At 36.6% G+C, this 13,106-nt stretch overlaps 1 protein-coding gene across 1 annotated transcript; it reads left to right on the plus strand.

The window, feature by feature from the left end:
• The first annotated feature begins 10,101 nt into the window (after positions 1-10,101).
• Positions 10,102-11,523, plus strand: LOC145105942 (putative F-box protein At1g67623). The gene is made up of 3 exons (XM_079043002.1): positions 10,102-10,402; positions 10,858-11,023; positions 11,113-11,523. The coding sequence occupies exons 1-3, from the start codon at positions 10,227-10,229 to the stop codon at positions 11,521-11,523; spliced, it is 753 nt and encodes a 250-aa protein (XP_078899128.1). The 5' UTR covers positions 10,102-10,226.
• The last annotated feature ends 1,583 nt before the right edge of the window (positions 11,524-13,106 follow it).

Raw genomic sequence — 13,106 nt, forward strand, 5'->3', positions numbered from 1 at the left:
TATTTCTTCATAGAATAACACATCCCTTGACATTATGATTTTCTTCTCCTTTAAGTCATACAACTTGTATGTTTTTTTCCTTGATTAAAACAAAGAAAACAACATTGAATGGCTCTTGAATCAAATTTTGTTTTATGAGGGACTGTGTTTGTTGCAAAGCATAAGCATCCAAAAATCTTCAAGTTTGAATAAGAAGGATCTTTATCATAAAGCTTCTTGTAAGGAGTTTCCCATTTTAAAATTTTTATGGGTAAAATATTAATGACATAAGTTGCCATTAATATAACATGTCCCCAAAACATAATTGGTTATCCAGAATGAGACATAAATGCCCTTGCAACTTGTAGCAATTGTTGATGTTTTCTCTCTACTCTACCATTTTGATGTGGTGAGTGGGACAGTTTTCTTATGAATAATCCCCATAGACGAAAAGAGCTTTTGACAATTGGAATTAATAAATTCTGCTCCATTATCTGTTCTTATAGTTCTAAAAGTAGTCTTGAACTGATTAGAAACATATGCAAAGAAATTCGACAAGGTTTGCAAAACTTGAGTCTTGTCATTAAGGAGAAATGTCCATATTGCCCTTGAATTATCATCAACAATAGTTAAGAAAAACGATGCTCCTGTGATTGTTTTCGATTTATATGGACCCCATAAATCCACATGAATCAATTTGAATGTTTCATCAGCATAAGAATCACTATTTGGAAATAGAAATCTTTGTTGTTTGGCTTCATGACATGGAATACATGGATTCAACTCATTTTCTAACTTTGATGGAATAAAACTCAAATGTTCCATTACAAATACAGATGAATGCCCCAATCTTTGGTGCCAAATTGAAAAAGAATCCTTATTCAATTGTCTTACGGAATTACAAGATTGAATGTCTACAAATGACGATTGAAGATACAAACTGTCATTATCAAGAACATATAGATTTCCTAAAATCTTCCCTTGAGCCTCAATCTTTTTAGTTGCCAGGTCCTGCAAAAGGCAATGTGTGGGATAATAGTGGAAGGCAATTTGTGTTGTTTTTGCCAAACTCTTAACTGATAACGGATTACATTTAAAATCTGGTACATGTTGAACATTCTGAAGCACCATTCTAGGAGTTAATTCTATTAAACCTGTATGACTAACAGATTTTATAGAACCATCTGATAAAAATATGGGTGTATATTTTTGAATTTTAGTGAGTTTCTTCATGCTAGATATGTTAGAACACATGTGAGAAGTTGCTCTAGTGTCTAAAATCCAAATATAATCATCAAATTTACCACTATTTATAGAATTCAATAGTGATAATTCAATACCTTTAAAGTCTCCAAAGTGTGAGAAGTTGACAGATTGTGGATCAGCTTTCTGATTAGCCTTCAAGAATTGACTAATTTGTTGAAAGAGAATATTCATAGAATCACTGGAAGAAGTAGATTCTTGATCATTATACAATGGATTGTTATCAACTTGACTAGCATGAATGATAGCTTCATTTTATTTACTTCTTTTTATAGTTTATTTTAGCATATTTCATTCACAATTTAGATAATTTCCATGCATATTTTCCTTTTTGTTATTTTATGACCACTTTCGGGTTCTTTCGAGTTTTGTGAGCTTAATTACAGATTTTAAGGAGACTAGCGGAGCGGGATCTTTTGGAAAGCAATTGGACTTGGAGGACAACGAGGATTTTAGGCTTGATGGCTATAGAGGTGATGCATGGAGTGGGATTATCAATTATTTGAAGGGTTGGAAGAATTAAACTTTAAATTTGAAAGCCACGGGAGAATTCTTGAGTGTGCAAGATCGATGTTTAGGAATTTGCGGAAGTTTTGAGTGATGTGGAGAGACAAATTGGGCTCAAATTGAAGAAATATTGAAGAGAAATGGGCTAGAAGCAGATTGGATTCGAACTGGGCCAATGGATTAGCTGTGGGGGGCCAAGACTTGAAGAAGCCCAAAAATTTCCGTCGAAGTCACGCGGCCCGCGTAAGATTCCCCGCGGCCCGTGTGGATTCCTGACAAGGGCAATTTCGGGATTTTACTTAGAGCTCTATATTGGGAAGGTTGGTGTGCCTCTTCAGCCTTATCTTGGAGGTCCGATTTTGATACTTTCTCTCTGGAGTTTGAAGCATTTTTGAAGGCCAAGAACCCTCAAGAACTTCACCATTTCATCTCTTAATTCTTGCTAAATGTTTGGTACAATCTTAACTAACTTTGTTTCCTTGAGTTTAGTCATGCTTGGCTAAACTAATCTTGGTTGACTTTTGTTGAATCCTTTGAACTTTTGTTGAATATTGAAGAATCCATGAATTTGTGTTTGAATCTTTATGAAAATGTTTTGTGTTTTAACATCTTATCATTACTTGCATGTTTTTATTCATGAGTTTAAATGTGTTTGTGGTGATTAGTTGGCTAATTTCTTGATTAAGTAAAGGATCTTCAAATTAGCAAGCAACAAGTGATTCTTGTGTTAGTTTTACTTCACACAATCATAAAAACATTTTCTCCAACATGGTGGTGAAAGCATTTGACCCCTCTTGGATTTGGTGACTTTTTGGTTCTTAATGCTAGTTGACTTTCACTAATTACATGCTTAATGGAAATTGTGACTTTGACTAAGGAAATTGTTATGAGCTTCTCTAACCATTTTAACAACTAAGAAAAGTCTAGGTAATCTCAAGCTTCTTGGATTACTATAGCCAAATTAAGGATTTAAAACAAGTATTGCACCATTTGATTCTAATGATATGTTCATCAAAAGTCAAAGTGAGGAAACTTTAAGTCAACCATCCTTCTCTTATTGATTTTACATCAAACTCTTATTTTTGTTGAAATTGTCTATTTAAATCTTAGTTAATTCTAGTTTGTTTCAAGTATTTCAAAATATCAAAACCCCCATTTTTATTTTATTGTCATTTTAGAAGTACTGTTGCAAAAAGATTTTCCATAGAGTTATAAATTGAACCAATCTCCGTGGATCGACCCCTTTACCACTATACACTATTTTAGTGTAAAAGATTTAGGGTTATTTATTTTTGTTGGCCTCGACAACCACCAATGAACCATATTTGCAGTGTTAAAGTTTCCTTTCTTATTCTCTTTAAGTTCCTAGTACCAATCTGGATAACCATTTAGTTTGAAACAAGCTTCTCTAGTGTGTCCATTCACTTTACAATGATTACAATATCTATCACCAATTTTCCCTTTGTAATCAAATTTAGGTTTTTGTGAGAAAATTTTCTTCTCATTGGATGATTTTGCAAGCATAGCAGAAACTTCTGTGGGAATTGAAAATTTAATTTGGACTTCTTTTTGCTTTTCAACACTTAATGCCATTGAGTATGCCTTGTGAACAGAAGGCAAAGGATCTAATACAAGAATTTGGTTTCTTAAATTCTCAAATGTATCATTAAGTCCCATAAAAAATTGCATTAAACGAGTTGACGAAGTATTATCTGCAATGGCTTTTGCAGATTCACAAGTGCATCGAGGTATAACAGCTAAACAATTCAATTGATCCCATAACTGTTTTAATTTTGTGTAATATTTGGACAAAGAAGAATCACCTTGATTGATTGAAGCAATCTGTCTTTGCTATTGATATATCAAAGGTCCATTGCTTTCACCGAAGTGTTCTTCAGGATCAAGCCACAATTCTCTAGCAGTAACAGAGAAAACGAATGCACTTACAATTTCTTTAGATATTGCATTAAGTATCCAAGAACGAACCATGCAGTCATTGCTAATCCAATCATTAAGTTCATTTCCTGCGATTTCAGGTTTCTCTGTAGTTCCATCAATAAAACCGATCTTCTTTTTGGCTCCCAAACCAATTCGAATTGAGTATTTTCATTGCATGTAATTCTCGTTTCCAGTAAGATGAGTTGAAACAAGAAACATACTCGGATTGTTATTTTTGACATTATTGACAGAATTGTTGTTCGAAGACGAAAAAGTATTTGGATCAATAACACGATCTGAACTCATATTTGCCGAAGAACAAGGATTGATTGGTGAACAATCACGCAATCAACAAAATCAATGAAGAAACGCAAAATCAGTTGATGAACAATATCAATTGATATGAATTTGAAATGAATGCGGAAAAATGTAAAATCGAATCAATTGATGAAACAATATCAATCGATAACAATTGAATAACAAAATAGATTGACGAACAAAATCAATCAACGAAAGAATGAAATGTGGAATAGCTCTGATACCATTTCAACATTGATACAAGAATTTAGAGAGAGAAAGTAATATGAGATGATAATCTGTTCATCATATTCCATTAGAACTCATCAACTGAGTTTATACAAAGATGAATCTAACTCTAACTATTTACACATAGCTACCTCTAACTATAAATATTTACAAATGTACCCCTCTCGTAACTTTGACTTTATAATTTCACAAAGCGGGTTGAGGTGAAATACACAGGCGGCTTGGGAATCCTCTTGAGATTTGATCGACCTGAATCTGCTCATGAATTTCTGTTGAACGAAGCGGTATGGAAAGAGATGTTCATGTGGCTCTCGATGGGGGAACCAGATGAAGCAAGATTTGAACAAATAGCATGGATTAAGATAGTTGGTCTTCCAATTAGACACTGGAGTGAACCAAATTTTGAGAAGATCATTGCCAAGAATGGAAAAATTCTTGCCCCAGTTGATGATTTCAAGCACAAAGTCAATCTTTCATGTGTTAAACTTGGTATCCTCACAAGTCGAAGGACAAATATAAATGAGGAAGCCTCTATAGAAATTGGTGGTAAGTTTATAACTATTGGCATTGTCGAATTTGAAAATTCCTTCGAGTTTGATGACGAGAAGTAGCCGTATATGTCTGATTCGGAGGCCACAGGTGATAAAGGGAATGTGGCAGTAAAGATTGATGATAACGGGTGATACTAGATCATCCTTGGAATTAGACCAAAATGGATTGGAGGAAGGGGAAATCATCCCGGATAATGATGGCAGAAATGACTCTTTGAATAATTCACTAGAAGATCAAACATTTGCAAATGATGACATCCCGTTGCCTGATCCGGTTAACGGTTCTTTAGAGGACGGTTTCGCGTAAGAGGAGAAGAGCTCAGTCGCAAGGATTCATCATCGATCATGTTAACTCAGCAGTTATTTCTTCTCAGGTTATCCAGTCACCAACTTCTGCACAACTTGATCTAAACAGCGAACCCCCTTTAGTGAGCTCAAATAATGAACCAAATGGTTTGGAATCCTCTGACTTCGAGAAACTCAATGAAAGCGAGAAGACAATCAAAATTGAGAATGAGATTGGGTTCAAAATTGCAATGGGTGACCCCATTCTATCAGAGGTTATGGGCGAAATTGCACTATGTCCATAACTGCCAATGTTCCTCTATATCAACTTTCATCCCTTATCATTCATCTACCCATGTTTTACCCAACATATTTTGTAGATATAAAATACATATACAGTTTAAATCATTTAAAACATGTATAAGATCGTTCATCTAGCATAGATATCAAGTAAACAGATAATATGCACACATAGCACGTAATTTATTTAAAATACTTCATATATATGTGTAAGATGAAAGTAACTATGCACTCACTTGATAAGGTGGTGATTCTGAATCCAGACAGCGCTTCGCTTTTTAAAATAATTTCCTTTGACGAAACCTAGTATTATTACCACTAGATTTTAGTCTAATATTCATTGCGACTAATTATTAGTCTAGATTCATCAGTAACTCAGAGTCTACTTGATGATCTATCAAGTAAGGATCAGCCAGGCAGGGCATTTGGGAGGCAGGACCATTTCGGCATATAGCTTGTAACGCCCGGTTCCCTGTACGTAATTTTAAATATGAGCTTTACATTTTTATACTGGTACTCGACGAGTTGGTGAACCCAAACTCGTCAAGTAGGGGCTAATCTTGGACGCGGGTGGAAGAGTCTACTCGACGAGTCGGAAGCCCCGACTCGACGAGTAGATCTGTCTGAATGAAACCCTAAATTTTAGGGTTTGCGCCCTATTTAAACACCTTATATGGCCTCCACTCCAGCCTCCATCACCCTCAGACCCTATTCTCGAAACCCTAATCAGTTTGTGAGTGTTCTTGTGCTATTTTGTGCCATTTTAGTGATTTGAAGCTTGGAGAATGAAGGAAAGGCTTGGAGGTTCAAGAAGAAGGCAGTAGATCCAGAGTTTTGGTTGCATTTCCAGTTTGTTTGAGGTAAAAAGATTCAACCTTGGCTTTCCATCACTTAGATCTTCTTTAGGGCTTGCATCTTGTCATTTTTGGGACATTTCTAAGTCACTTTCGGGATTTGAGCGAATATGAGAGTGATGACTTCAGATCTGGGAACATTTGAGCTCAGGAAGCTCAAAGTCACCACCTTTATTGAGCTATGGCCCTATCCCAAGCATTAGAACTCCTTTATGGCTTAGTTTTGGTGTTTTAGCTTCATAACACCCATGCATGCACGTAAAGTTTGTAACTTTTCGTGTTATATCGACCCTAGGAGGCCAGATCTATGCTTTGAATGCAATAAGCCCGACTGAAATCAACTGTTTGGACTTGGACTTTGGGGGACTCGACGAGTCGGGTCATGGTTCCTCAACCTTTTCTGTTTCTAAGCAATCGGGTTGAGTCTAGAAGAGGACTCAACAAGATGGACGTGAATATGGACTTGAAGATCAAGAACTCAACGAGTTCTAGGATGAACTAGGTGAGTTCAAGACAATGTCCCAACTGTTATGAAGCAGGACTCGACGAGTTCAAGGATGAACTCGGCGAGTCAATGAGAAAATGTTCCGATCTGTATGAAGGAGAACTCGACGAGTCCAAGGAAGGACTCGACGAGTTCAAGTGGAAAGTCCTAATTCTGTCATAAGGAGAAACTCGACGAGTTAGAGAGTAACTCAACGAGTCCGATCGCGAATGAGAGTTTCTCTGAATTATGGAACTCGACGAGTTGATGGATCAACTCGGCGAGTTGAGTCAACCAGGATGTTGATTTTGACCAGGGCGTTGACCTTGACTTTGACTTTGACCTGAGTTGACCCTTGAAAGGGCTATGAGTATGAAATGGTAATTAAGGAAGGTTGTTATGTGTAGGAGTTTGAGAGGAGTCGATTCCAGCGCAGAGGACAGTTCAGTTACTGCACGACATTGAGGTGAGTTACCTTCTAGTAGAAGTGGGTCTACGGCCACAATGTCGACCCACTAGTAGGAGTTGTTTGATTAGATGATTGTATTTGTGATAATTATCTAGGTTTGCTACTGCTTTATATGTTTTATGTGCTAGCATGATATGATGTGATGTGATAGTGATAGTAGGGGGAATAGTCCCAGTGTCTCGGTCGTAAGGACCGAAGGGTAGGTCGGGTACCCCAGACTTGCCTGGCAGTATATTTATGCTATGATATTATATAGTAGTAGTAGGGGGTGAAATAGTCCACGTAGCCGGTTGAGATAAACCGAAAGGGTAGGTCGGGCACCCCAGAATGGCATGGCAGGGTAGGTCGGGCACCCCAGAATGGCCTGGCAGGGTAGGTCGGGCACCCCAGAATTATCTGACAGTATGTTTGTTATATGGTATGAGGTATGATGGGGGAACTCACTAAGCTTTGTGCTTACAGTTTCAGTTTTGTTTTCAGGTACCTCTTCTTCGAAGGGGAAGGAGTCGGCACGGTAGCAACGCATCACACACACATGATTTCCGCATTATGAGATTCTTGGGATTGTACTATGACCTTGTTACTATTTTATGATATGGTTTTGAGACATGTGACTATGGTTTTATGAAATGATATGATTCGATGATGTTTTTCAGTAAACAATTTTATAAGTTACTTAATTAAAAAAAAAAATTGGTCATGATTTTTGGGATGTTTCATAGCTTTTCTGAAATCCAACAACCAAACCCAACGTGACCATTCTAGACACCTCTCCCGTAAGTAGTTCAATCAATATAACGACTTTGAATCACTGATAAATCTTATTTATAGGTTTATAATAACGATTATTATATTTAAATATAAGTTATATTTAAAGTAGGGTAGGCGTATCTCACTTACAACGGGTTTTATAAAAAACTGGGCTCTACGCGGGCAGAGCTTCTGAGCCGAAAAGCACTTTTTTCTAGGAGCCGTTGGGCACTCCGGGGCTTTCTTCTAGTGCTAGGGAGGTTCCCTAGGCTTTGGGGGGTCTTAAGGGGGGTTTAGAGAGAGATTAGAGAGAGAAAGAAATGATGAAAGGTGTGAGAATGAAGGCAGCCATCGCTCTCCTTTTATAGGCCGAAGCCTCGTAGGTACGCTGGGCGTACTTCGGACGTACGCGGGCGTAAGGGGGCACACGTCGGATCTTCGGTGGTGTTACGTGGCTGGATCTGGACCGCTGAAGGAAGAAGAACGCTGGGCGTGTGCTTCGGTCTATGCGGGGCGTACTTCGGTACGCGAGGCGTCCGAAGGTACACTGGGCGTACCCTTGCACCCAACTCGCAATTTACACCCTTGACTTCTAAAATTCGTAACTTTCGCACACGAGCTCCGTTTTTGATGTTCTTTATATCCACACATAGGTGAGACCGTACTATACAACTTTTGTTTAAACTTCGTTGGCTAATTGTGACTCTATTATTATATTTTTAATAGGCCGGGACAGGAAAAGTCCGTTAAAAATTCATAACTTCTTCATCCAACGTCCGTTTCCGTCTGTCTTTTTATCGTTGCCCTACTATTAACGAGACCTTCGATTCTCGTTTAGGTTGTGTCGGCTAAAAATGGGTCGATCTACTATTCGAACTCCGGGCTTCATACTACTAAGTCGAAACTTAGAAAAATCATAACTTCCTCATACGAAATCAGATTTGTGTATTCTTTTTATGCACGCTCTCGGTTTAATGTATGCTACGACTTTCGTTTAGATCGCTAAGGCTAAAAAGCATTCTATCGTAAACTCACGTTTTACGTCACACAGTGTCGTGCCGATTTTGTCGCGAAACTTCGACATGCTATAACTTCTTTGTTATAACTCGGATTTCGGCGTTCTTTATATGTACGGAACCCTTGTGACATATGCTACAACTTCGTTAAGATTATTCATTCTAAATAATCTTCTATCAAAAAGTCGTTTTTGACGCTTATTGTCTTTAAATTGACTAGCCCGAATCTGCGGGCGTTACAACCAAGTTTCGGGAATGAGCACTATTGATCCCGTAGTATGCTGCGGATGAGGATATGAGGAGGACGAAGTATCATTCCATGTTGATGGATGATATCTGTGAGTTTGTGAGCTTTTCAGGATGCAAAACCGTGAATGAGATGGTGGAGAAGACCCGGGAGCGGGAGATGGAGTTGGAGTTCCGCACCAAGCGGAAGCCGGAGCAGGTCCAGACAGCTGTAGGTCAGGCTAAAAAGCCTAAGACCTCTGATTCTTCCAGTAGGGGCCAGCAGGACCGTGGTCGGTGTGCCAAGTGCGGTAAGTCGCACAATGGGGCTATGATTGAAATTAAAATCTAAAAATATTGACTTGATCCTTAAAAGGGGCTATTTTCATTCTTTAGGCATCCATCTTCATCTATAAATTATAATCGTTTTCAAAAATCAAAAAACATATTAACGAATTTGATGAAATCGGACAACTTATTTAAAAAAAAATAGCAAAAGAATAAAATTTTCACCAAATTGGCTTAGTCTTCTCTTGAAAGTAATTTTTTCTTAAAAAAATCAAGAACCCTAAAATTTAAAATGCTAAATTAAGCTTGTTTATTATTGGAGATTATCCAGAGTCAAAGATCTTGAAAATCTAATTTCCTTTCTTAATCACAAACCACAAATAAATCTTGAGAACACAGCGTCCGTAATAATTACCTTCCTATTTTCGGCAAAGTTTCCTTATTCCAATCTATTCACAACAAAATATTAATTAAAAAAAATTAATTATACCATGTAGATAACAAATTAAATATTAACCGTCGCTTCTTGTAACAAGATACTCACTAGAGATTTAATAACCCTGATTTCCTCTTTTAATATAACCCCATCATAAATCTTTAAAAAGCCATCGTTTCCTTAATTAGTTTCAAATCCCCATCATTCTTTTCCAACAAGTAACTCTTCCTTGCTAAGTGCAAACAAGGCTAGTTATATATTTAACACTTCGTATCATTAATCTTCTTTCATTCCAATTCCTTTTCAAGATTTCTTGAAGTTAATATCAGATAAGAATGGGTGTTCTAAGACAACGAACCCACCAGAAGAATACGACAAGCAGCCATGGAAGAAAAAGAACCAAGAAACACCCGAAGACAACCATTGCTTCTCTTCCAAAAGATTTGTTGGTTGACATTCTTGCCCATGTCGGATCATCTTCGTTCATTGATGTTTTCAATGCTAAACAATGGTTAGTTTTAGAATCTTGTACACACATATATACATAGTTATATATATAAATTAATTGAATCGATAATTCATCTGTATTCTGTTTACAAACAATTGAAAACGACCCGTTTTGTTAAATTGATATCGTTTTTATCATGCATGTATGGTTTTACATGTAGTCCTAAATCTTGTTTACGATGAAAGAATCACCTTTACACATCTTCATCCAAATTAATTTGGGTTTACTTGTTTCTTCATCAGTTTCTTTTATGTTTATATATAAATATAAATTGAATTATTCATCTGTGTTATGTTTTTAAATAAGAAAACAACTTGTTTTGTTGATTTGATATCGCTTTTTTTTACGCATGATGGTTTTTATAGTCCCAAATATTATTTACGTGAAAGAATTACTACTTCGATTTTTCTTCTAGATTATTCTGATTTAAATCAACTTTTTTTTATTTGTTTATATAGTTGCAAGGACTTTCTGGAAGCAACAGAAGAACATTATGTCATTCAACGCATTTCAATCGACAAGTTTCCGACGATTCCATGGTATCCTCAAAGTGATAATGTTTGTTCATTCCTAATGAATTGCTTCGACAAAGGAAACCCGGAGTCATTATTCAGACGAGGAATTGTATGACTAGTTTTTAAACTTTATCAATTATTGATCATCGTGTGAAAATCTGATTAGTTTAATTGACATATATTTCTTTAAAATCACAGATAGATTATTTTGAGAAGGCTGAAGTTGAATCTGGATTGGAGTATCTAAAAATGGCATCCAAGAAGGAGCATACTGAGGCCACGTATGTTTATGGGATGATTCTCCTTTCTCAAGGAGATAGATGGAGCAACCAAGGGTTGAAGCTGTTGAATTCCATGAGGAATTCGCAATCAAGATGTTGGAACGTTGATGATTGTAGAAATAAAGTAAGACATGTCTTAAATACAATGTGGGTCAATAATACAATTTCAGTTCAAGAAATTAACATGGAATGCCAAAAAAGAGATCATGGTGTTCATCGTCTAAGAAGGTTGGATTTTAACAAAGATGAAGAAGTTGAAAGTTGCGATTCTTGTATGTGGTATCGAGAATTTATCTTATTTTGTAGAATCTTGAATATCTATCTTTGAAAAAGTTTATATCTAATATGACAATGTGAGTATTGATTCTTGATAAAAAAAAAAAAAGATAGTATATTTTGTTTCGCAATTAAAATATAAAGTTATTGTAGTTCTTTAATATAATCGAATCATGGCCTCCTCCAAGAGACGTTAAGTGAAACCTCCAAGACACGTAAAAAGAAATTCAGGGGGCAATAGGTTTTAAATATGACAGGACACCGATAGTTTATTTCGGATTGAACGGTTTCATTCTCTGATAGTTTGATTAATCACAAAAAAAGTAAAAGAACATATTTATTTTTGAAAGTAGTAGAATGCATGGTCGGATCCAATGTAGAGTCTGGGGTACCGGAATGCTTCTTAAAAAATTTTCAATAGTATAACTTTTTTCGAAAAATTTCGTTTTAAGTTGCGACGATATTTAGGAAAACATTTTGGGCTACCTTAAAAAAATTTGGGATACCCCATTTACTTTGGTCTTGGTTACGCTACTGGTAGAAATATTCTCTTGTAAAGAATAAAAAAAAATTATTTTGTCTAATGGAATAAAAGGTAACATTCATCGTATATATAAATTGTATTAGGTGTGGGATACCCCACCTTCCATTGACCATTCTCACTCCCATGTCAACACGACTTCTTCAACGGTACATCCTTTATCACATTTTGTGTCTTATAAGAATTTTACTAACTCCCACAAGGCTTACTTGAGTTCCATCTCTTCTCAAGATGAGCCCAAACACTTTTCTAAAGCAGTTAAAAGTCAGTATTGGAGGGATGCTATGCAAAGGGAGATTCAAGCTCTTGAAAATAACAACACATGGACGTTGACAAATTTGCCACCTGGAAAGAAAGCTATTGACTCAAAGTGGGTTTACAAAATCAAATATAAACCGACTGGTGAAATAGAGCGCTACAAAGCAAGATTAGTTGCAAAGGGTTTCACCCAAATTGAAGGCGTTGACTTCCATGAGACGTTTGCACCGGTCGCCAAGCTAGTGACGGTCAGAACCATATTAGCAATTGTTGTTCAAAAACGATGGGTAATTCACTAACTCGATGTAAATAACGCTTTTTTACACGGAGATTTAGATGAAGAAGTATATATGAAGCTCCCACAAGGTTTTGCAAAGGAAGGGGATACTCGAGTTTGTCGTCTACGAAAGTCTTTGTATGGTTTCAGGCAAGCCTCACGAAATTGGTACAACAAGTTCACTGAAGCACTTTTACAAATTGGTTTCAAACATTCTAAGGCTGATCACTCTCTTTTTATATTTAAGCAAAAGGATATTTTTATTTCAGCCCTCATCTATGTGGACGATGTTATTCTTTTGGGAAATAATGATCGTCACATTGCTAAAATTAAAACCTTTCTCGACAGCAAGTTCAGCATCAAAGACTTGGGAACGCTGAAATATTTTCTTGGAATTGAGGTGGCTCGGACATCGGATGGAATGGTTCTTAGCCAAAGGAAGTATACTCTTGATATACTTGCTGACAGTGGTTTGGAAGGATGTAGACCAAGTTCTTTTCCTATGGAGCAGAATATTCGTCTTACTACTGAAGACGATTCACCCTTAGTTGATGCTGGG

The sequence above is a fragment of the Lactuca virosa genome, chromosome 1 (genome assembly GCF_052849685.1).
Source record: "Lactuca virosa cultivar CGN04683 chromosome 1, Lactuca_virosa_CGN04683_v6, whole genome shotgun sequence".
NCBI classification, from domain to species: domain Eukaryota; kingdom Viridiplantae; phylum Streptophyta; class Magnoliopsida; order Asterales; family Asteraceae; genus Lactuca; species Lactuca virosa.

Bases quoted from the DNA above. Each gene is read 5' to 3' on its own strand.
- LOC145105942 (XM_079043002.1), top strand. From the start codon at position 10,227: ATGGGTGTTCTAAGACAACGAACCCACCAGAAGAATACGACAAGCAGC. The intron at 10,403-10,857 runs GTTAGTTTTAGA...TTGTTTATATAG, and splicing joins GTTTTCAATGCTAAACAATG to TTGCAAGGACTTTCTGGAAG. The intron at 11,024-11,112 runs GTATGACTAGTT...TTAAAATCACAG, and splicing joins CATTATTCAGACGAGGAATT to ATAGATTATTTTGAGAAGGC.